At 37.0% G+C, this 24,717-nt stretch overlaps 3 protein-coding genes across 19 annotated transcripts in view; 2 read left to right on the plus strand and 1 right to left on the minus strand.

The window, feature by feature from the left end:
• The window catches only part of paplna (papilin a, proteoglycan-like sulfated glycoprotein), a 28,492-nt gene extending 21,079 nt beyond the window's left edge, over positions 1-7,413 (plus strand). The window contains exons 19-27 of one of the 2 annotated variants that reach the window (XM_042388455.1): positions 233-719; positions 2,355-2,513; positions 2,635-2,762; positions 3,455-3,509; positions 3,639-3,785; positions 4,468-4,595; positions 5,067-5,175; positions 6,090-6,265; positions 6,652-7,413. In XM_042388455.1, coding sequence (XP_042244389.1) covers positions 233-719; positions 2,355-2,513; positions 2,635-2,762; positions 3,455-3,509; positions 3,639-3,785; positions 4,468-4,595; positions 5,067-5,175; positions 6,090-6,265; positions 6,652-6,812 — 1,550 coding nt within the window. In that variant the 3' untranslated portion in view covers positions 6,813-7,413. The remainder of the gene's footprint in view (positions 1-232; positions 720-2,354; positions 2,514-2,634; positions 2,763-3,454; positions 3,510-3,638; positions 3,786-4,467; positions 4,596-5,066; positions 5,176-6,089; positions 6,266-6,651) is intronic. The other variant, XM_042388456.1, reaches the window with a different exon arrangement.
• A 3,174-nt stretch (positions 7,414-10,587) lies between these two features.
• On the minus strand, positions 10,588-18,065 carry LOC121881058 (M1-specific T cell receptor beta chain-like). Its single transcript, XM_042388708.1, has 7 exons — positions 17,894-18,065; positions 16,320-16,516; positions 12,479-12,545; positions 11,434-11,775; positions 11,311-11,328; positions 11,077-11,183; positions 10,588-10,934 (listed from the first exon to the last, which is right to left on the minus strand). The coding sequence occupies exons 1-7, from the start codon at positions 18,063-18,065 to the stop codon at positions 10,920-10,922; spliced, it is 918 nt and encodes a 305-aa protein (XP_042244642.1). The 3' UTR covers positions 10,588-10,919.
• LOC121881008 overlaps positions 17,988-24,717 on the plus strand; it is a 153,383-nt gene continuing 146,653 nt past the window's right edge. For 4 of the 16 annotated variants that reach the window (XR_006091687.1, XR_006091686.1, XR_006091689.1 and 1 more), the window contains exon 1: positions 22,632-22,873. Coding sequence is in view for 5 of the 16 variants with exons in the window: in XM_042388665.1 (XP_042244599.1) it covers positions 22,786-22,873 (88 nt within the window). In the remaining 11 variants the exon portion in view is untranslated. The other 12 variants (XR_006091691.1, XR_006091688.1, XM_042388666.1 and 9 more) reach the window with 11 other exon arrangements.

A 24,717-nucleotide genomic window follows, 5' to 3' on the forward strand; every position in this document is an offset into this window, starting at 1 on the left:
AAATTTGTTGGGTTTTTTTTCAAGAACAAAGGCTCAGATCATAATTCCAATTGATAGAAGCTTTGTTAGAAAAATGAATGCGTATTATTACAACCTCACTAAATAACAACATGGTGCCATAATGCACTGCAAACCTTCCATAGATCAATATGTGATTTGATCTTTGAAATTGGCTTGTGACTCGATGAATCTGCATGTTGGTAACTTTTCCTGCTGTGTTTCTTTGCTGTAGTTGAGCGCTCTATCTGCTCCCTGCCTCGCGCCGCCGGCTCCTGCAGTGGCTGGACATCACGCTTCCACTTTGATGTCATCACCTCCAAGTGTGTGCAGTTCTGGTACGGAGGTTGCCACGGCAACAGCAACAACTTCATGAGCCGAGCAGATTGCCAGAGGGAATGCCAGGTACCCGCACCCAACCAGCAACAGCCAGGGCCAGCCGCCACCCCCAGAGAGACGCCGTCTAGAGGAGGATCTACCTCTGGAAGGACATCTGGAGCAGGCACCGCATCTGGAGGAGGGTCTAGAGGAGCTGGAGCAGGAGGGTCTACAGGCGGGCGTTCACGCAACATGGGGAGGGTTTTCACAGTCCAGGGTGGCTCGACCTCTACCGGCAACCAGGCCACAAGTGCTGCCACACATGCCCACAGGGCCAGAATCTATATGCGTTCCCGCCGGCCTTCCTCCGGCACTGCTGCTCAGCACACTGGCCCATCAGCAAGGTAAGACCTTCAGGACCCCGGGAGCAGGGCCAAAAGCTCATTCAACAGCCTTCCTACCCCTGCTGAAGGAGCCCCAGTCCACTAAGCTCTGCTCTGATTCTGAGTAAGGTCAGACAATGAGCTGAAGATTGAAAGTCACACTGTCCAAAGACAAATCACTTAACAACCTCAAAAATATGATGATCAAGTTTTTTTTTTAATTATTGTGTCATAAAAGACAATACCAATGAACATAAACCAGATCCAGAATTTTCAAATAGCACTACAAAAAGTCCAAAAATAAAGAATACCAATTCACATAATTTGGATTAAATCAGATTTTTAGACTTTAATGTTTCCAATGAAATGTATCAGACACTAATGAAGCATCTGTAATGGTGAAACCAGAAGTGAAGACAAAATAGTCAATCGTTCCTTCTTTTCAAAGCCTTTGAGACAAGTTAAAGAGTAATTTAACACCCTCTGAAACTCTTGTTTCTGCTGCCCTCCAGTGGTTTAACTTCTCACCTTGCTGCAGTGATGTACAACTGTACTCCAGGCTGTGTCAGTACACCATGATACCACACTTCTGGCCACAAACACTCATTAGCTGTGGTCAGAAGAAAAACAGAGAGGGCAGAGAAACAAGACTTTTCAGCTTGGTGTTAAATGACTCTTTAAAGACATTATATTAAACAACCATTTCCATTTTCATATGTGCTGTGCTTTATTTTATGCAACATCCTCATTATGTAGATGCACATCATTCTTGTGATGCTAATATAATCTAAACATTTGCCTTGTTAAATACAACACAGCTTAATTTGCTACAGAGACATCTACCTAAGTTCTCACATTCCTTAAACCTTGACAAAACGTCAGGAGAAGCTGACAACCTCACAGCGACCCTACATGGACAGCTCTTCTGTTTATGCTTCTGGGACTTTTTCACTATCTGCCTACAGTTGTGTTGGTTGTCTTGTGCTTATTTGCGCCTGCTACCTCACTATGTCAGCCACCACCCTCAGGGCTCTGTGTTTGTCACCTTGATGTCATTAGATCAAACTAATAAAGGTTCTGCTGTGATGCTTCATCTGTACTCGTTTGTGTGTTGTCACTAAACCCTGTCTGTGTGTTTAGCCTAATCCTAGTTTTCACATCTGTAGCAATTAGTTCACGGGGCAGCTTTTTGGGAAACAATGTCTTTCTGGGAGCTTCTCATATGTTTCTATATCTGGGTTTTTCTTCTGGTGCAGGGGAAGTCACCCTTTGTCTCCTTGTGTATTGACACCACCTTTGATTTTTAACATTTTCAGTACATGTGTGTATGTGTTGTTTGGTGGGTGAGGGTTGCAGTGTTTGTCTTGTCCTTATTCATGTTGCATAGGCCAAAGCTGGGTTTCTGTCTTTTCTCTCTGAGCTTTCTCTGAGCAAACTGCTGAAGCCTGGTTGTGGGCAATCTTTATGCTTGCTTTGGTGACTACTAATAAAAGTACCAACAGTAGAGCATAAGGTGACTCTTTCATTCTCTTCCCCCCTTCAATGTTCTTCTTCTCTTTCTATCTTTGTTTCTCTCTGTCATGTTTGCCTCCTCCTGTCTTCTTTCCTCCTTTCCTCTCTTTCCTCCTTGTTTGTTTTCCCTCATCTTTCCTTCAGTTTGACCCTTGGCGGAGTGACCATCGATAAGACCGATCCGTCCACTGTGGAGGCTGTAGTTGGCCAGACGGTTGTGCTGCCCTGCAGAGTCAGCCCGCCACCGTCATCCACCGTCATCGTAGAGTGGAGAAGGGATGGCGTCCCTCTGTCTACCCACAGGTCAGTAAAACACACACACACATATCCACTACATGGTTTAATCTAATCTGTAGAGTCAGTGGTTACAACCTCAGAGGCTTGATATACTTTTGATTTAACTCTTCATTTATATTTTCTGCAGGCATCATCAACGGCCTAATGGTTCCCTGTTAGTTGGTCCTCTCACTAAGTCAGACTCTGGTTGGTTCTTGTGCGTGGCCACTCAAGAACGAGAGAGAGACCACCGCTACATCTACCTGTCTGTCTCAGGTAATTTAGCTAAACAATATTTCCTTAATCTTGAGTTAATCTACGATGCAATGTTCCTCTGAGACTCAAAATACACAGCGTGCACCTACAGGATGAAAATCCTTTGTAGAAAAATGTTTAGACAATTTAAAGATATTCACTTCTAAATTTGTGCTTGTTTATTTAATAGGAATAAAGATTTACCAAGTGTTATCATTTTCTGTTTTTGTAAATGTATCATTCTTTATCAGTTTTTGTTTCTCATTTTAATGAAATGCAAATCTTTTCTTTTTTTTAAATCTACATTTTCAAAACATACATGGATATACATTATGTATCTACAGTGTAGATGGTCCAGTAAATTCCACATTGTACACCTTTAAAAGATCAGAGCACTCTAAGAAAGCTGAGCACACTTCCATCTGGTGTGTGAGCACCTAATTGGGGCCAGATTCAGTCAAAAAGTCAAAATTTGACCGACTTTAACCCTAATCAGTCCGTCCTACGTAAATCCAGAAGATTGGAGTGAAGTCCTGATGTCGTAGATGATGTAACAGGTTGTGTCAGAACACACTGACCTTGACAAGTTAGCTGGTTGTTATGCATGGTGTAATGTGGTAATGTGACATTATGTAAGTGAATTATGACTGGAGCACTCACTCTGTGTGTCCAATCGTGTGTGTGTGTGTGTGTGTGTGTGTTTGTGTGCATAGAGGGATCATCTCCGCTGATTCCCACCTCACTGCCCGGAGATGGTCCATTCCCAAGGTGAGAATAATCTCTCTTTGTCTCCATAAACAGAAAGCTTTAATTATTATTCCCTCTGTGAAATAGAAAGGTGAGAAACTGAAGATTATAAACAACAACACTTTAAAATACGGACATCATTTCTCTCAGGTTCAGTATCGAGCGGTCAGGTTCATCTGTGCTGGAGATGCGAGGAGGACAAACTGCCAAACTGCCTTGCACGATTGTCCCTCCTTCTGCACTTCAGTCTGTCAGCATTCAGTGGACAAAAGATGGACAGATTCTCAGTGACTCCAGGTACATTTGTATTTGATTTTAATACTAAATTTATATCTAATTATGATTCAAAAGAATTGTCAAAGTCTAAAGAAAATCAAACATTTATTTGTGTGATGTGTAAGATTCTCTGTAAATAACTCATGTTGGACTTCAGTTTAATACAGAAATCTAAATGATCATTGTAATTATACAGTAAAACAACAGATTCCAGCTGCAGTTGTAATTAATTCTTAAAGATTTCTCTTGTGACTCCTAAATGAATGGTTCCATGCATTTTTAACATCAATATATCCTGTTAAATTTATTTTACAACTACAACAAACAAACGGATCCATGGTCCGCATAACTGTGAGTGCTTATTTTATGCGTGCAGTGTTGTTAGTGCAAGTGGCTCTCAAAATTATTCCCACAAACCCTTTGTGTTACCCTTCAAGACGTTGCTTCTCGCCCACAATGTGTCACTCCAACTCCATGAACATTTGTCTATTTACTGAGTAAGACAAACATGCTGGAAACAATTTTTCTGTCAGCCGTTAACTCCCTCCAACACTTGATATTTCCTGAAACTGTGGAAGTTCCAGCTGCACTGAAAGAACCAGTTGCTTCCTGTTTGTAGAATCAGTGGTCTAGCTGGATTATGGTAATTATACTGCAATGTTCCAAAAGTGATGATTTATTGATGTTAAATGTTGTGTTGTAGGTTTACCCAACATTCAGATGGCACCCTGATCGTCGGCCCGCTGAGGTCTGAAGACTCTGGAGTCTACACATGCACAGCTTCCACTCAGCAGCAGCTGGAGCAGAGACAGCTGCAGCTCAAAGTCCAAGGTGAGATTTATTTACATCTTTGCCATCATGCTAAACACATGATAAACCTTACATACTATGTAAACCTGTTAAATATGCTAAATATGAGCATCCAAAGATTTAAGTCAAATCTGACAACGTAGAGTGCTGTATGTTCATTATGACTGACAGAGACATTTAGTTATATTGATGATGTAATGTCACAAAGTCACCAGTAGAGGTCAGTAAAGGTTCTAGACTCCCTGATACCCCATTGAGTAATCTGTTTTATTTGGTTTTCCCTCACAAGGCTCATGAATGTGTGTTGTTTCAAATGTTAAATCAAATAGATAATATACAGTATTATATGTATTTTACATATCTGAATGTCATTAAAACAGACAGTGTTTGAGGTCCGTTGCTATAGGTGACATCCCAAAAAATATGCATGGATTTATGAGGGTTTAAGAATTTAAAAATAAATCTGACCTTTTTTCTGGTTTCACTATCTAGCAGACCTGAGGATCACTACAGCTCCTAATAACATCCAGGTGTCTGAAGGCAGCACAGCTCGGCTGCCCTGTGTGGTGTCAGGAGACAACGTCAATATTGGCTGGTCCAGGTACTTAATAACTTGATCTAAGCTGGAGTATTTATCCTATTAGTACTATAGTAATAGTAAATATAGTAATAGTAATAGTTGCTTACTTCTGATCTCAAGAACAGTCAGCCCAGCATGTAGCTACACTTGCAGAGTTTGATGTCAAAGCAAGATACAGACACCTCCACCTCAATCTAAATGGCAACTTAACTTTTAATCAACTCTGAGCCACATGTGAGCTCTTTTGTGTATGAACTAACACAGCTGCCTAAGAAACATTTAATAGTAGTGTCCAATTATTTTTTAACCCTTGAAATTTGGGCACTATGTGGTAGGCTACATCTCCCACACAGTTCTCTCTATATTGATTTAAATTTACTCCAATTAAATCTGAGACTTGGCATTTTAATGTAGTATCTATTACTTTATTTCAAACTGAATGTGCTGAAGGCCAGAGCCTGAAGAACAACAAGTGTATAACTGTCTGAATACTTACTGTCTGGACTGTACTAATGATGAGTGTGGCACAAACAAAATAATGATACTTTTTAAAGGATATAAGTTACCTAAAAGGTCTACATGGTCAAATAATCATGTTTATTTAAAGGATAGTCAGGTAATGTTTGTCTTCAAAACTTCAAAATGTAACTACTTACATTTTCAGTCATTGTACAAACATATGAAAGAGGTGACTCTGACTTGCATTAGGTTATATTGTCTGACAAATAGAAAATGTAGAAATCTTTATTTGTTTCGAGTAAAAAAACAAAACAAACAAAAAAAAAACAAACACGGTGTGACTACTGTCTGGCATTTATACCACAATTTTTCTAAGATAATAATTTAATGTGACTTTTTCTACAGCTCAGCTTCTTATTTTCCAGAACAAATAACTTCTCAAAATAACATCAATTGTTTATCCTCTCTTCCTTTAGAAATGGTGTGCCGGTACGTCCAGACGGGCGAAGCATCCTGCTGTCATCTGATGGCAGTCTAATCCTGTATAACGTAAAGCCTTCGGATGAGGGCACCTACACCTGTAACGCTTACACCGGCATCTACTCTGTGAGCGCCACGGCTGAAGTGAGGGTCACTAAAGACACGCAGCAAGGTGAGAATAATAATCTAACTCATCATCTCATCAAATCATTGTTTGAGCCACTTTATTCTAGATACTGTCATATGATCAGAAATATGATAAACAATAAAAATATGTCTTCTGCTGTCATATCTCGATACAAATTTTAAGTTTTAGCCTCTTGGTTTATCTGAAAAGTTTGGACAATAGTGACAAGCGTTAACAAATAAATAAGGCCGTAGCCTGATAATTAGACTGAGCTGCCGTCTCATTTCACTTCATTATTCTGACTACTACTAATTGAAGTAGCTTCATAAAACACCAGGCAATGTTCTGTTTATTGATCTGACTTTATGAAACAAAATTAAAAATGTAGTAGGGTCAAAGAGTAACGCTGTCTCTCAATTTTGCTGTTGCAGATGTTGATGTGCCACCAGAATGCGTGGACCAGCCTGAGCTTGCCAATTGCGAGCTGATCGTTTACGCCAGACTTTGCTCCAGCCCGTACTACTCCAGTTTCTGCTGCGCCAGCTGTACCAGGCATACGCAGAAGAACGACAGGTTCAGTTGGCTGGGGTAAAGCTGCAGGTTGGGTTTTAAAACTCTGGGTCGGGTGGTAGAGGGGACTGAGGAGGGCAGAGTTTGAAACCTTGGAGCCGTTTCGGAGGACTGCATTTGTAAAACCTGAGCTTTCAACTCTGAACTGCTGCGATTGCCAAAAGGACTCAAAACACTGACGAGGTTGTGCCGAATCACAATTCAAGAATGCAACAAAAAAGGGATTCATCGCTTTCCTGTAGGTGTAGTTAAATCTGAATTAGGAGTTCTACAGGGAGTCTGTTAAACACTGAATTTGGAAACATAAACTAGGTGCCTTAAAAATGGAGGTACTGTATAAACCTGTGAAGTCTGTTGAATGTGATGAAGCAAAAGTCAGACTTTCTCTTTGTTTATTGCTCTGCCACGTCTTAACATAAGTTATTACTCACTGGACCTACATGCTCTCTGTTTTCTAGAGAATCATGTTAATTTTATTATTAGGCCATTTAAAGGATTGTTGTGAAATTATTCAATATCTGTCGTGCTGTTTTGACCATTACCCTTTTTAATCAATGTTTTGGCGTTTCACTGATACAGGGCTGTACAAGGAGCTCATACCAGAATATGGCCTTTTATTTTCACCTCATATTGTTTATTTTTATGTAATTATTTGACAATAAAAATAATATTTTGATAAAACCTTCTGGTGGTTTGATGTATGTGAATCCTATTCATGACTTGCAGTTCTTGTTCACACCACAAGGGGTCATGCAACATGACAGAACATGAGTGTTTGTGTCTGGTTGCTGTACTGTGTTAACTGTTGACTAATTAATAACATCTTGTAGATTAAATTACATTCCTAAATGTATTAAGTTTACTTTTTATTATTTAATTTAGCAATAATAAGATTCAGTTGACTGTTTTAAACATGATCTGTTGTTGTAGAGAAGTTGTAATCCAACAAAACTTCCAGCCTGGTATTTTAATGAAAGCCTTAAATATAAGAATGAATTACTTTGAACACAGAGGCATGTTTACTCTTAGGAGTTCTTAATTTTATTTTAATAGCATCGTCAGGAGGTTGAGGTTTTGCAAACACATACCAGGTGGGCCAGATAGTATCAATTAGGCTTCGTCACAGAACTAGAAACAGTTGGGGTTTTTTTCATATTTATTTGAAGGTTTCAGGCCGTTACTCAAGAAGGGTTTATGTCTATTAATAGAAAATGCCTCCATAAGAAGTATAAGTAAGCAATGTCCCATATTATATTTGATTTTTTTGATATTGTTGTATATGTAAATATAATTGAGATGAAGGTGACAATTTCAACATGAAACATGCCTGTCTTTGTAAAAACTTTGCTCTTCTAGTTGTTGAATATCAGTGAAAGGATTTGACATCCTTAATCTATGCTGGAGGCATCAGGTCGTTGTAGTTTGACTGTTACTTCTCTCAGCTTTAAGATTCTGTGCAGTTTGGATCATTTTGTTGCAGCAGGTTTGATGCTTTCTACTGAAGTCTGCTAGTTCAACTCAGGCAGTATGATATTGTACAGAAGTAAGAAGTACAGAACCGCAGCAGGTTTCAGCCATGGTCCAATTCAAAACTCCCATATGAAGATATTTTATAAGGGAGCATTTGCTGGATTTCAAGTTGCTCACTGTGTTTACATCTCAAAATATACCTTATGAAAAACTATCGTGCACCATTTAGTGAACAACTAATTTAAGTCCTATCATTAGAAACTGTTGATGGAATGAGATGTGAGGACCATTTATTGACTTACTGAAAAAGAGCCCCATGGTGGATTTTTTAAATTAAAAATTTTATCTTTCCTAAAGTATAAAGTTCTGACCTAAGTAAGTTTGAACAAACCGTTTAACATCAGCAGTTTCCTTTCATCTTTTTTGTGTGTGTGTTTTCGTTTTGTTTATTTTGTGTATTTTTTTTTATTATGTTTTGTATGTTTGCCATATATTCAAACAGAGTAAATACAACAGGGGAACAAGAAATTAATAATTTAATGCTCCTAACATTTACTTGTAGGTAGTTAGTCTTTATTAAGACTTATTTTCTGTTAAAGAGAAATGAAAGCAAATATGTGTTTCAACATATAAACAACAACCAAAAAACTAACTCAGACTAAATAAAATGACCATCTCACCAATGCCAGTCAAGTCCATCAGGACCAAAAATCACAAAACAGTTTGAAAATCCAATATGGATCAATTAAAATTGGTTTGCCTGGGACTAAAATTAATCACACAAGCTTTATTTGCAAAGTTGCAGAGGTTATGAAACAATGTTTTTTGTTTCCTAAAACAGCAACTCATAAATTTATCTAACGTTCAGGGTTGGTAGGGGAGATATAATTATCTTGCTCACAGATGTCAGACACATCATGTTTCTGTTGTCAGAGCAGACATTGTTTCCTGTTTATCTGACTCCAGCGAGCAAAAAACATGTTTTGATTCCCACTGTTCAAAAATATTTTTACAGTTTGATGAAGGACTGTTGGGACAGAAGCATCCAGTAAACTGAAAAAGCTTGTGCTTTAAACATAGACACATGGTTTATAGTATCTCATACAGTGCTTCACATGAAAATAATGAGATAATAATAATAAGACTACAATTACATTCAAACACTTAGACTCTTTTTAAATCAACTGTTGATTGTTGTTTTATGCCCACCTGATTCGGTTTTGATCTGTGTAACTGCAATAAAATTCATACCTTAACAAATTTAAATTTGAGTAAACATGTGTTGTGTGTTACAACACACTCATGTTCATTCTGTAACCTCAGTTGACACAGAAATGGCAGCTTTTCCAGCTGTTTGCTCAGAGATGTGCAGGGCGGGGGGTTGGTGCAGAGATGCAGGTGGACTCTGTGAACCGGAGGTTGTGGTAAAGTGGAAGGTTGCACCTTTGTCATTTCTCAGCACAGAGAACGATCTGCAGGCTGCTCTGTGACCACATCCTCTCCTCTGCTGTCGCTCTCTACTCCTCTGCAGGGTTTCAAGCCCCGGTTTGTCTCCCTCACCAACAACAGCTTTGACCTCCTTCTGTACACAGATGAGAAGGTTGATTTCCTGTTATGTGGTAGACTCACACTCTCACATTTACTTTATTACTGTGAGTCTTTAACGTAAAGGAAGATGATTCATAAAGATAATATAAACTGTCATACTTAGTTGTGTAAAGTGGAAAAAAACTAGATACAACTCAGATAAACTCACTTTAATCAATAATTTATAAAAGAAAGAATATTATAATTCAGATTAGTTGTCTGGATTTAATTCATCACTTAAATGTCACCAGAAAACAACACTTCAGTCACCTTTCAGTTTGCTCATTGGAAAATCTTGTTATGACCCAACTGAAGCAGCTTGTGATGTTTTCCTGAGATAAGGTATTTCAACATGAAATATCTGATTTCTCAGAAAACAGGCAGAAAGGCGAGCAGCTAAAAATACCCCACACTATCTCTGGAAAAAGTGATGTTGAGTGTAAGATGAGATGTGAGAGCAGTGACGGGGGTCAGTATCCAAACTACATATCAGCAACAATTTGGAGCAACTGACAAACATATCTGTCTAATCCTTTCTTTCTTTCTTTCTTTCTTTCTTTTTTTCCTGTAAAAGAACCACAGTGTATGAATAGTGTCTGATATGAAGATGAATCTGGTTTAGATAAACACTATGTAAATAAAGTCTTACTGCCTGAATCTGTCATGAGAATCATTTGTAGGACAAACTATAAAAACTCAGTAGGACACTCAACATTTATTGAATAAATGAAAGCAAAAGCTTTTCAAGATTCTCTGAAATACTTTTATTGAAAAGAAAATGTAGCAAACAAGCAGTTTACAACCACACACTACCACACATTATACAGACGTATTTATAAAAACGTGATGCAAAATTATTTTTATGCCAGTTATAGCTTTAATATTGTAACAAAAATATGCCTGAAACTGTTCATCTACTGTGTGCAGAATTACTATTAAGAGCGCGAATGCTTTGTAACACACAACATAGTGGAAATATAAGAAATATAAGTTCAATGTTCTCAATCTTTATTTACAGAAACTAACAGAATCGATCTCTGAGAGTTCACTTGTTCAGGCTGCAGCTCAGCTCTCAGTTGTGCTTTCCCTGCAACAGAAAGAGAAGGACACAATGTCTTAATGTCATGAGCTCTTTTTACTTATTATTCAAATATATGGAGCCAGTTTTTATGTCAAGTACAGGAAACTGAAGCTAATCAAAGCATCTAAGCAACAGAAACAGAACAAACCTGAAGCTTCCACACCAGAAACACAACAAAGGCTCCATAGACGCTGCTCTTGACGATGAAAACACCGTAGGAGAGTTTGGCATTATTTGTGATCTTCAAATATTTGCCTGCAGAAAGTTCAAATACCCACATAAGTGACATGATTCAAAGACTAATTATTCAGTTATATGTATATCCTTATATAGGTAGAATTAATGCATTGAGGTGTACAGAATCAAAAAATAATATATTTACCTCTTGTCATCGTCACCTCTTTATCCGATAGAAGAATAAACATGGATTAGATGAGTACAGATGACCGTTTACATGTTTTCGTTGCAAAAATTTAATTAATTTCTGAGTTTTACATCAACATACCTTTTTCACCAAGAATTGAATCCTGATAAGATTTGGTTTCTTTTCCATCAAAGAAGCTGACAATGCAGGTGAAATGACTGTCAGGTGTGTACCAATCATTGGCAGAGACCCTCAACCTGCTGGTGATGCTGTAAGTGCCTTCTTTCAGCAGGGCAGTGTTGTCCGTCGCCACACCCTTGATGACTTTCTTCCCATCGATCTGCCAGAATACACTGACATGGTCTGGGTAGAATTCAGTGGCCACACAAACTAAGGTCTTCCTCCTGTGCTCGTATTTCTGCTTGCGACATTCTTTTGGCGAAGGTGGAAGCACTTTCACTGTTGGTGGTGATACATCATTTTCTATAAGGACATGAATCATTAGATTAGAGTTGCATTGTCAAAATCCTGGAGATCAACAACAAAACAATGTATAATTGTAACCTGGAAAATCCCAAATACACCATGATCATTGCAGGTGGCCAAACTCACATTGAGAGTCATTAAGATTTCATTTCAGATAAATGTTATGAAGTTATTCCAGTGATCTTACCAACAACTGTTAGCCTGGTTCCTTCTCCAAAATAAGCAGGATAATTGCCAGAGCACACTGCTGACTTGCATGTAAAAAACTGACACTGACCTACAAGGACTGAATGAACCTCTAACTTCTTTACAGTATGTCTACAGTACAGTCACAATATCACAATTATCACTTACTGATTCATTCACTTTGTATATTTTTTAAAAACTTTTCCCCTACATTTCTTTACCAATTCAAGTAAATATATTTAACTTTGTTTTGAAACTGAGACAGTGTTGGCTGTCATGAATATTATAAACTGCAAAAATGTCACAGTTTAAAGGTTAGAAATAAACTATAAAAGTCAAACTCTGATGCCTGGACCAAACGTAGTGTGAGATTCTTATTCTATAGATTTTATATTTTCTTTGGCACTTTTGACACAGTACAACTCCAGAAAATCACAGAATAAGACATTAAAACATTTACAACAATAATTTTGCGGATTTAGATTAATTGATATGATTTCTATAATTTTCTTACCCAGGACTGTTAGTCTGGTGCCACTGCCAAAGTAAGCAGGCTCATTGTTGTTCACACTGATACAAGGCTGTAGAAAAACTGCTCAACCTTTCAGCACTGAAAGCTGTAAACTCTTTGTGTTTACTTTCACATAAACTAAAAACCTTCATGTGTAGAAAATCTGCAAATAATACATATTCATACCAAATGAACTCATTACCTAAAAGAATTAAACGTCTGGTTTGAGATCCATTCAAGAGAGATAAAAAACATCACTCAACTTTAACCTGATATAACCAACTGGTTTGCTGTTATATCCTGTAGAATATTACATCAGTATATATTCAATGATAGTTTTGTCTTACCTAAAACAGTGAGTTTAGTTCCAGCTCCAAAGTAAGCTTCTGACTGAGAACTCACAGTATTTCATAGTGCTGATAAGAACTCACTGAGAGTAATAATCTGGGCGTTGAGCCAAATGTTTTATTGCTGCAGTACTTTTACTGGAGAACATAGAAAAGACTTGTTTTACTGACACAAGCTAACTCCTGTATCAAGTTCTTTTACAGTATAAATTGTTTTATGCAATTGAATAAAAGGTCTAAAGATATATTTTTTAATACTGACCATTTTTCTTACTCTCATAAATTAAAAAAGCTGTGAATCATGCTCTGTGAGATTATTTTTGCAGGTTTTCTTACCTAAAACAGTGAGTTTAGTTCCAGCTCCAAAGTAAGCTTCTCTGTTGGAGCACAGAGTGTTTCAATAGTAACAAAAACTCTTTCTACTGCTTCTCTATCTGTTACCCTTCAAATTTATTTCACTATTTGACTTGTTAAGACTTCCACTATTTTAGTTTACAAAACAAGAAAATCATCTTAGACTTATTTTTACCTTTTGAACATATATTCATGCTTTTTGTGGCTATTTTATGATTATTAAACCTAGTAATGGCTGTAAACAGTTTTATCACTCTTACTGTTTTGGAATCATCTTTGGAGTAACTTTACATTTTAAAAACATCTTAACGAAACAACACCAGAGTAATATTTAATGAACTTTTAAATGATTTCTTACCTAAAACAGTTAGTTTTGTTCCAGCACCAAAGTAAGCCTCTGAAGCACCAGAGTCACAGTGCACTTGATCAGTGCTCAAAACAGCCCAAGATGCTGCTTTGACTTTGCTTCTTTACTTTTTTAGATTTATATTAAATGCAACTTTCTTTTGCAGTAAAACCAAAAGCTTTCACTATAGCCTGTGTTTTTTTACATGATGCAAGCAAAACAGTTTCTCTCAATAATCAGCCTAAGTAAAACATAAATAAATGTTTTACTTCTTTTACATATTTGACTTCTCTTACAGGTGGATTCATGGGGAAAACAATTGACGTCTTACTTACCAAGAATAGTTAGTTTTGTGCCTTGGCCGAAATAAGCTTCGTTCTGACACAGTGTTTCAGCTTAACGCCAAAAACTACTGAGCTGAACTTGAACTCAGGTGCAGTAAGTTTCTTAAGGAACGACTCAATTACAAAGCTTTTTACATTTGTTCTGATTTCTTCTTACCTAAAACAGTCAATTTTGTTCCTCCACCGAAGAAAGCTTCACCACCACCAGAGTCACAGTGCACTGGATCAGTGCTCAAAACAGCCCAAGATGCTGCTTTGACTTTACTTCTTTACTTTTTGGTTGCCTTTTAGTATTTTTTGTATTAAATATCACTTTTCTTTAAATTCAGAAACCAACATCTGCTGCACTACAGTCTGGTTTTTACAGCTTGTACACAATTTTAACTGTATCCCTCAACAACCAACATGTAAAACTTCAATATGTTTTATTTGCCTCACAAATGGATTCATGAGAAGAAATTTTGACATCTTACTCACCAAGAACAGTCAGTTTTGTGCCTTGGCCGAAATAAGCTTCGTACTGACACAGTGTTTCAGCTTAACGTCAAAAACTACTGAGCTGAACTTGAACTATAAAGACTAGATGCAGTAAGTTTCTTAAGGACCAACTCAATTACAAAGCTTTTTACATTTGTTCTGATTTCTTCTTACCTAAAACAGTCAATTTTGTTCCTCCACCGAAGAAAGCTTCATAACCACCAGTGTCACAGTGCACTGGATCAATGCTCAAAACAGCCCAAGATGCTGCTTTGACTTTGCTTCTTTAGTTTTTGGTTGCCTTTAAGTGTTTATTGCATTAAATATCACTTTTCTTTATATCCAAAATCCAACATCTGCTGCTCTACTGTCTGGTTTTACAGCTTGTACACAATTCTAAACTGTATCCCTCAACAACCAACATGTAAGACTTCAATATGTTGTATATACTTTACAAATGGATTCATGAGAAGAAATTTTGATGTCTTACTTACCAAGAACAGTCAGTTTTGTGCCTTGGCCGAAATAAGCTTCAGCATTGACACAGTGTTTAAGCTTAACATCAAAAACTGCTGAGCTGAACTTGAACCATAAAGACTCAGGTGCAGTAAGTTTCTTAATGAATGACTAAATTACAAAGCTTTTTACATTTGTTGTGATTTCTTACCTAAAACAATTAACTTTGTTCCTCCACCGAAGAAAGCTTCATTACCATAAGAGTCACAGTGGGTTGAATCAGTGCTCAAAACAGCCCAAGATGCTGCTTTGACTTTACTTCTTTACTTTTTGGTTGCCTTTAAGTGTTTATTGTATTAAATATCACTTTTCTTAAAATCCAAAAACCAACATCTGCTGCACTACAGTCTGGTTTTTACAGCTTATAAACAATTCTAAACTGTATCCCTCAACAACCAACATGTAAAACTTCAATATGTTTTATTTTCCTCACAAATGGATTCATGAGAAGAAATTTTGACGTCTTACTTACCAAGAACAGTCAGTTTTGTGCCTTGGCCGAAATAAGCTTCAACATTGGCACAGTGTTTAAGCTTAACATCAAAAACTGCTGAGCTGAACTTGAACTATAAAGTACATTTAGTTTCTTAATGCACCACTCTAATTACAAAACTTACTTCAACTTTATCATCCTTCACTTACCTAAAACAGTCAGTTTTGTTCCTTTTCCAAAATACGCTTCATTGGCATTGTCACAGTGCAGAAATACTGAGCATGAAACTCCTCTGTCTTTCTCTACCAGAATTATCTTTAGATAGTTTTCACTAATCCTTCTATCAATACTGAGACTCTAAAGCAATGTGACATTTATCAAAACACATTAATAAACTGGAATATTTACCTAAAACCGTCAGTTTGGTTCCTTGGCCGAAGTAAGCAGGCTGTTGGTCACAGTGTTCTAACTTTAGCTCAATAGTTCAGCTTTTTCATGACAACTGATTTTTCCTTTAATGTTACACAAACAACTCAACTGTTTTATGTTTGTTTAAGTGAACTGAAGTTGTGAGAGTTCTGACTTACCCAAAACTGTGAGTTTTGTTCCCTTTCCAAAGTAAGCTTCGGCTCCAGTGTCACACTGAATCCCTCCTCAACCAAAAAGTCACAAAACTTTCCATAATCAGCATGTTTAGAAACAGTCTAATAATCCACAGGATGAAGAAGGTTCAAACATGCAGGATGAGCTTCATAATGTCCAAAGATGTTTTGTTTTTGTCAAGATGAGTAAAACAAACATCCAAGTTCTCAAAACATGAATTTAAAGTCATTTAAAAAATATTTTTTCAGCCAAATTTCCTCATTTAAATTGACTTTACAATACTAAAATGGTCTGACATCCTGCACACCTTCATAATATTGATGTTTTCTGCTCTACCAAGTATCCAAAGTAGCATGTAGCAGTCTACACAATGGATGTTAATGGGAGGAGGTTTTTGTACGGCGGCTCTATAGGATTGTATCACCGTGGCCCCCTGTCCCCACGGTGAAAAAGCATCACACAAAAACCTGAAGTCTCTTTCGTTGCCTCCTCTTCGCTTCCCCCACCCAGCTTCCCCATATCTCAGCCTCCATCTCTCTCTGTCTGTGAGAGCAGCTGCACAGGTCGGGCTGACTGACGGCTGAACCAGCTCCAACCTGACTGCTGCTATTTTTGTGACAGCTAAGAAAAGAAGCAAGAAGAATAGAAGGAAAAGAGAAACTGTGTTTGTTTTTAGCTGCTCAGAGGAAGTGACATCTCTCCTGGTCACACCTCTTTATCCCACCCAGCTGTCAGAGAAGTGAGGAGGCACATTTACTGAATAACATACAGCGACAGATGTGGCTGATAATGTAGGATATGGAGCATAACATTACATTAAAGAAATCAATTTATTAATTGATATCAGTGATGATGCAATAATGTTTTCTAATGATTTTATGACTGATATGAGAAAGAGAAGAATCATAATGTTAATGATTATGTTATTAATCAAGATTATCATTATAAATGAATTATTAAAAATGTTACATCATTTATGACATCATGAGGCACAATGTTTGTCAAACAGTTTGTCATTCCACTGTGTAAGAGTTCATTATATTATTATATTTTATATATGCATTTGAAAAAAGACAGCACCTATCAGTTATTACATTATCAGCATCAGACATCAGTGTGTTCAGTGAACAATCTGTTTCTATAAATAAAAAATAAACATTAAATTAAACATATTGAATTAATGTTATATCATACCATAGCATATTATTATCTGTCTTTTGAGGACAGACTTTTTTATCAGACAGTTGGAGATAGTAGAAACATGGTGAGAGAGAGAACAAAGGTCCCCAGCTGGACCTGAACTGGGGATGTTGAGGTTATTACATATATCATATGTATGAGTATGTATATATGTATGAGTTGCATACAATATAACTGCTATATGATACGCACTTCATACTTATAAAACTTTTTATGTCTTTTTATTTCTTCTTAATGGAACTTACTGTGTTGTGAGGCATCATTCACACAATGTTATATCACAGCTGCTCAGGAGAGGTCATTTATTTTTAAGGGATTTTAACTGTATCCTACTAATTCTTTACTTTTAAGCCATTTTAATTACACTAAAGATTAGAATGGCTCCTTAAATATATGTGTAATCCTACATGAGTCCAGTAGAGGTCAGTGTGTGCTAACCTTTTAAGCCTGATATGCTTTTAATCTTGTCAGGAAGCACAGGGAGAATTATAATAAAATAACAAAGTAGAGACTTGACTTGATTGTGACACAGATGAGAAAGCACAGAGGACATTAATACTGAATGTGACAAATACTTAAACACCTGGTGCCTTATCTGAATTGATCAGCTCTGTGGTGCTGCTGAAACATGACTTGCGGTGAGTTCTTGTACCTTCACTGAATTAATAGATGTTCATTGTGCTGTTGTTTTTTAAACATATTTTTTTTCTGTAATTAATGGTCCGATCCTTATTTTCATGTCACATTGATGTTACACTGTCACACTACAACAAAATCCTGACTCTCAGAGTTCAACACATTGGTCCTTGTCACTCATCCCTCCTCTTGTGTTTCTCTTGAGGTTGTTGTTTAGCTGTTGAGGCTTTCTGAACCACTGTGCTATACTGGAGGCGCAGTAATACACAGCTGAGTCTCTGGCTTCAGCAGAGTGTATCACCAGAGAGGAATTAAGCAACGTAGACCGGGTCATGGTGTACTTGGAGTCATTGAAAGGAGCTTCAATGTTTGTTGAACCTTGACTAGTAGAGTATGATACCAGCTGTATTTTTTCCCCACCGCTGCTTTGTCTGTACCAGTACATGTTGTAATATTGCTCATCATCTTGTTCACACTGCAAAGTTACAGTCTTGTCTCCTTCATGACTGATTAAAAATGGAAGCTGTTGAATTTTCACACAGACAGAGAAATCTGGAAAATAACAAAGAAGACAACAAGTAAACAAACAACAACTAAAGCAAGAAAATCTTACAAGAAAAAACATTATTTTTCTTTCAATTGAATTTCAATGTTCTCACTGGAGAAGATAAGAACTGCAACCAAGAAGACGTTCATTTCCACTGTGGTCAAAGGTTTTAGAATAAAAACATCAGAGCAATCTACATTACAGTCATAACTCTGTCTTCATTTACTGCTACTGCAATCAAAACATATGAAATATGATCTGATCCTCCCTGTCCTCTCTGTTTTTCAATCTTTAACCATGAACTCCCTGCCCACATTCATTCACTTTCACACAGTCATGTGTCAGCACAGCTACACTCTCCTAGTGGACACTGAACTGCAACTGCAGCCTTTCTCAAGAGCTCTGTGAGTGGTCCCTGCAGGACTTTAGAGGAGATTGTGAAGTTATTACTGAATCTACAACAGATCAGGTTGTTAACAGGAACTGAAATGTAATTGATTATCTCTTCATCTCTCACTGTTTTTCTTCTGCGTTTTATGGGTGTTTTGTGTGATGAGGTTACTGAAGTCTTACTCAGACACTGGGTTCACCTCTTGCCTCTGAAATCATTTAATTTCCATTATTTGTGTAAGAAAATAATAATAAAAGAAACCTGTTGCTTTACAAAATAGTTACACAAACTGTCAACAAAATCGCCTGGGATAAACAAAGGTTAAAAAAGCTTGGGCTGGATTGTGAACTTTTTTCACTTTTTTGTGGGCCCATTTAAATATTTGTAATATTGGGCTTTACAAAGAAACTTGACTTGACTGAGAAAATCACAATCGAGCCAAACATGAATTAACATGCCAATTACATAGCTGTAAACCCTTCAAGTCATTAAAAACATCACAGTTTGTTGCATTTGACAACTTGAATCTCCACAAACGGAACATTAGCTTGTTTTTTACTTTGCACACAGAAAAGAAACCAGCTGAAAATAATTTATTCTGCTCTGTTTCAACAGCTTCATAGTTTTTGCATGGAGAGAAGATAACGTCATGGATCAGGTAAGCATTAAATATTCACAATTTTACAGTTGTATCTGCAATATAGCAACATAATAATTGTGAGATAATGACATCCATCATTGTGGTGGTAGAGATATGATGAACCAATATATTTAATGAAATCAATATAGGGCCAGTATGTCATATTTATCTTCCATTAATATAAAGTTCAGGACTTCAACTGAAAACATATTATTATCATTGAACAGTTCCACTGTAACAATAAATCAAATGAAACACAGCTCCTTCCTGCTGTGAGCCATCTGTGACTGACAGACTTGATATTTGTACGACTGTCTGGCCTGTGTGCATCACTGTGACTGGCAGCACAGTAGTAGGTGCTGCTGTCATTGAGAAACAGCTCAGTAATCTGAAGGGTGAAGCTGTTTTTGGATGCTTCTAGAGAAGACTGGAAGCGCCCCACAGATTGGTCATTCTCTTTTAGGAGGGACTCCATTTGGGCTCCATAGTGGTTTTGTCGATACCAGAGCATGATGTAGCTGATCATGCTGAGCCCTGGACCCATGCTGCACTCCAACCTCACTGTGAGTCCTGGGTGAGACATTTGATCTCCAGACTGAAGAACTACAACACCGAGACCTGCAGCACATGAAGGATGATGTTTCATTGTGTCTCACCTCGATGTACAGAACATTAAATTGAATGATGGAAACTTGATAAACTTTCAAACAGAAAACCCACCTGAGTGTAAAATAAACAATAGATAAAGGACTGTGACAAACATGTTAGCGAAGAGTCTTCTTCCAGCTGAATGATGCAGAGTCATACATCACTTTGTTCAGCACAAAGGAAACATGAGGTCACATGATCACATGATTGGAAAGTAGGACTGACTGTTATTGTCATTCACTGATTATGAAGTGTCACTTTGAGTTGCATTGAAAAATGAATTCTTTTCCTGCATTGATTTGAGGATCAAGATGTATTTTATTTGTATTTTAATGTATATATATTACATTATGGGACATCAACATTATTCTGCAAATATAAGCAGATTAATACTTTTGCAATAGGTGCATTTATATTTAGAGGCTGCATGTTCAGTTACTCCATCATATATTGTATCTAGTAATTAATCAAAGGTACCTTAAATAGCAACAACAATACAGCATATTTTCAACTCTTAAATATCTGGAACTCTGAGCAGCAGCTGTCATTAGTTTCTATGCCACAGCAGGTTTTTAGTGAAGCAGTTGTATTAAACCACATCACTGTGTGCTGGCAGCGCAGAAATACACAGCCGAGTCTGATGAATTCACTCTGCGGATGATCAGAGATCCTCTCACTGCATCTTCACTTGTCAGATTAAATCTGTTTTTAAACTGGTTCTCGTAGTTTGGTTCACCCTGCAGGACTGTGAACCCGATGAGGCTCATAGACTGACTGCTCTGTTTGTGTTGGTACCACAACATTACTGGAAGGCTGCTGTCATCATGACTGCAGTTAATCCTGAGCTCCTCTCTCCCCTCCTTCACAACCTGAGAAGAAGACTGTTCAAAGGTAACAGTCTCCACTTTACCTGTGAAGAAAATCCATTCAAGTTTATGCTGATATATTGTTTGAATATAAGTACCTAAATTTGTCAGAATTCATCACTGAATCTTGGGTTGAAAAATACACAGTCGTATAGACACATTATATTCAGAGAAAAGTGCTGATAATTGATGTTACATTGACATTGAGTAAAGGCTTACATGTAAGCATGAGCAGTAAAAATCCAGATGTGCATAAAACTGGAAGCATCCTGGAAATACAACTTCAATCAATTTCCTGTTCAGTATAAGAACAAATAAAATTTGAAATTTTCACAACTCTCTCACAATTACAGATGGAGCATCTGCAACTTTTTAGCCTACATGTCAAATGACAGATGGCTGAGTTCCTCTCCTCATACATCACACCTCCTCTTCCCCACCTTCTTCCTCTACTAGCAACTGATCTTGTGAGTGACAAAAATGTTTTTTTCATGTTCTGCCTGCCTCTTTAGTGCACTTAATATAATATCCATACATTACCAATTTATGGATATTGTCTTGGTGCTGTGGTTTTAAGCTTTAAAGTCATGAGAAATGGCTGATTGTAAAGCTGGTGATTGAAAAATGTAAAGTTTTTCAAACGTTTCACCAATAATATGTTGTATGAGTGATTCTGGAACAAAAATTTCAAGAATGTTACAAACTAAAACCCTGTCTAACTGAGTCCAAAGCTGTGAAAACTTAAGCTTTATGTACTGATTTTCTTTTGTAATTGAATTATTTAATTGTATAATGATTTAATAATCTTTTTTGTGTATACTACCACAAGCATACAACTCTGTTTTATACTCTGTTCATAGCTGTTTCTTTTTTCTTTTTCTTTCTTTTTTTTTTTTTTTTAATTTTTTTTAACTTTTAACACTTTTGATTTTAAGTCAGTTTTGTGTCAATTCTGTAAGTAAAGCAGTGCCTTTTTGTTATTAGGGTTGGCAACAAATACCAACAGTCTGCAGGTTTTTTCATTCCCATCAAAGACGAGGAGAACTTGTCTATATGAGATTTAGAATAGAGGCAATTGAGCACCTGTTCTTTCCACATCAAATTTGTTTTTATGGTTTTAGAAAGATAGTCATAGCTAGCTGTCATTGAAGGCTGGTAACTTAACTCCCTTTACTTTATCTTTTTTAACATGAAAAATTATAATTCTAGTATAGCTTTAGATTATTGTCAATGGAAAATATTAATTGATGTATATAAATATAAATGTATTTCTTCTCAGTGTAGAAGGTGAAATCAAAACCAAAAACGTCTTAGAATATATGAGTTGATGTCGCAGTAAATCCTGATTACCACCTTCAGGGCCGGCCATGACTATGTTGGTGCCATGGCAAGATTTTCGATTGAATCACCCAAAAAAGTGCAACAATGGTACTTCCAGCCCAGACAAAAAGACAAGTTGGGATCAAGGTACATTCAAGAGTGTTTGATGGCATGGCCTGAGGTACCACATGAAGTTTGGTGGCTGTTGGGTGAAAACTGACCAACCAATAAGGCTTTGAAAAACAAACCTGATGAAAACCTACGCAATTTAATGAGGGAAAAGAAGAAAAACATTGAGATGGGAGAACAAGTGCACATTTCCAAAAACTGTAAGCAAACAAACCTGTCAGTAAAAAGAAAACAAAAAAACAAATATCCCACTCATTTGGCCTAATTAGTTTCCCTAGGCCTATGTGGCCTATGACAGGAGCCACTCTTGATCCCCTTTAGTGATTGTGTTGTTATGCTGTTGAGAATAATGTTTTATCATTGACAGTAACATCCGTTGCTTGTTAGCTTGTACTGTAAACATGTTCAATTAAAAATCAACTGTTGAGTTGATTGGATGAACCTGCAGACTGGTTGGGTCTTGGTGGAACGTGATTGGTCACTGCTGAATTTGGCGGTTTGCTTAAATGGACAATGCCCCGCCCACTCGTAATGCCGTTAATTTTGAAAAAGAAAAGAGAAATGAATCGTAAAAAAAGTCAAGGCACACTGCCTCCTCAAGGTAAAAAAAAAGTTAAAAACTTTTGTTATACTCGCTACTTGATAAAAACAGCAACCTTTTGTCGTGTTTAAATGAATAATTCAGTTTGTAAAACTAGCGGAAGACCGCCCTGAAGACGTTATTTGTCACTTCAACGGTTGTTCCTAACGCCAACGGTTGGCCACAAAAATGTAGAGAATTTTTCAGTTGGAAATAACTTGGAAATGTTCCAAAAGATTTTATTCTTCTCCGAGAAGCCGTGAATCTCAGCTTTTCTTCAACAAGGTAGGCACTTAATACTTGTGCTAACGTGTATATGTGGCTGATGTTTTGGCTTTGTTAAATTGGAGTTTGAATGCTCGGCTAAGCTAACGTTTGAATAGCTCACTGATGTAATTTGAAGCTGACATTTTAATAGCTAACATTTGTGAAGCTGTTGGTTAACGTTTCCTGCTCTCTTACTGTCGTGTGTTTTATATGTTGGTGTTGGTTGTCTGCTGTCGGCTATTTTTTTCTCACAGAAGTAGCTAAGACATTGTGTCTGCTAACTAGTTTAGTTGGCTTACTGTACCTGTTAGCTAGTCCGAGTCCGAGTGTCAGTTAACGTTAATTTCCACATCAACGGTTTTCAGTCACATCAGCGGTTGTTTTGAATCCTCACCCAACGTTTTGCCATAAATGTGAAACGTTATTTCAAGTCTGAATAAGTTTCTCTGTTCTGTTCTTAGCTTCTTGGTATTTTTTCAAAAGGTTTAGCTATTAGTTAAATTAATAGTTTAGCAGATAACTAGTCTTCATGGACACTGGTGTTGTATCACATTCTTTCCCCGGTATAGGAATTTCAGCCTGTATTGCCACTGCAAACGTTTTTGTCACAAGTTACTTTATCAAATACTCTTACTCCATACCACTATAGTGAACTGACATGGTCACAATTTGTGACAGCTGTTAACCAAAGTTGTGTGACCCTATATGCCGGTATTCAGATATAAATACCTCATCTAACAGGTGAACTCTCTGGTCTTTTATAGCTGATCCTGTCACATATTCTGTCAGGTCACAAATTTCTGTATACCAAAAACACAGATCTCAAAGTTTGTGATCACTATGGAGGTACCATGTTTGGTAATAGCTGTCAAGATAAAGCATGCGATTAAGTATGATTAATAACGTTTGCAGTGAAAATATAGCTCAAATTCCTAGTTAGGTCACAGATTTAAATGCAAATTTTGCTCTTATGCTCTTGTCATCTACGTTTTTGTAGTATTGGGATTAATTGAAAATTAATTTATTTTAGGGGCTGAGTATTTTCTTTTGGTTGTTGTTAGACAGTTTGAGTAAATTGAACATGCATTTCATTTCATAATTGCAAAAAAAACATAGAAATCTGTTTTTGTTGTGTGTTTCTGTTGAGACACAGTGATGATGTCACCTTCTGTTGGTGGTAAAATGTGCATATAAGCACCAGAATTGGATTTGGAAAAATTTGGCAAATCTGAAATAGCTGGGATGTGATGCAGTGTTACTAAATATTTTTTTCTGAGAAAATGAGTTTGTAATTTCATGCATTTTTTTGCCTGTATATTGCAGCCTTAAATTCCACCCCAGTCCATTATGTAATTTTAACGTTATTTGTCAGTAAAATAACTTGAACTCTTTCATATGTACACGATTCTTTGAGACTGTGAACAGTAATTTTATTCTCAATGTGTTTGTTTGTGTTTAAAATCACAGTCTGTGTTTTGGATGTCAGAACAATATTTCAGTTGTTCCACCAGCTTGCCTCTCGGGATCTTGAATTTGAAAACACCAAAGAAGAGAACAGGGTTTTTAGTGAGGTGGTGACATTAAACCACATCACTGTG

This window comes from Thunnus maccoyii, chromosome 16, assembly GCF_910596095.1.
Source record: "Thunnus maccoyii chromosome 16, fThuMac1.1, whole genome shotgun sequence".
Classification (NCBI taxonomy): domain Eukaryota; kingdom Metazoa; phylum Chordata; class Actinopteri; order Scombriformes; family Scombridae; genus Thunnus; species Thunnus maccoyii.

Bases quoted from the DNA above. Each gene is read 5' to 3' on its own strand.
- LOC121881058 (XM_042388708.1), bottom strand. From the start codon at position 18,065: ATGACCCGGTCTACGTTGCTTAATTCCTCTCTGGTGATACACTCTGCT. The intron at 12,546-16,319 runs GTGATACAATCC...GTTTTTCTACAG, and splicing joins CGTGGGGACAGGGGGCCACG to CCTTGTATCAGTGTGAACAA. The intron at 11,776-12,478 runs GTAAGAAAATTA...ATGTCCTTATAG, and splicing joins CACCAGACTAACAGTCCTGG to AAAATGATGTATCACCACCA.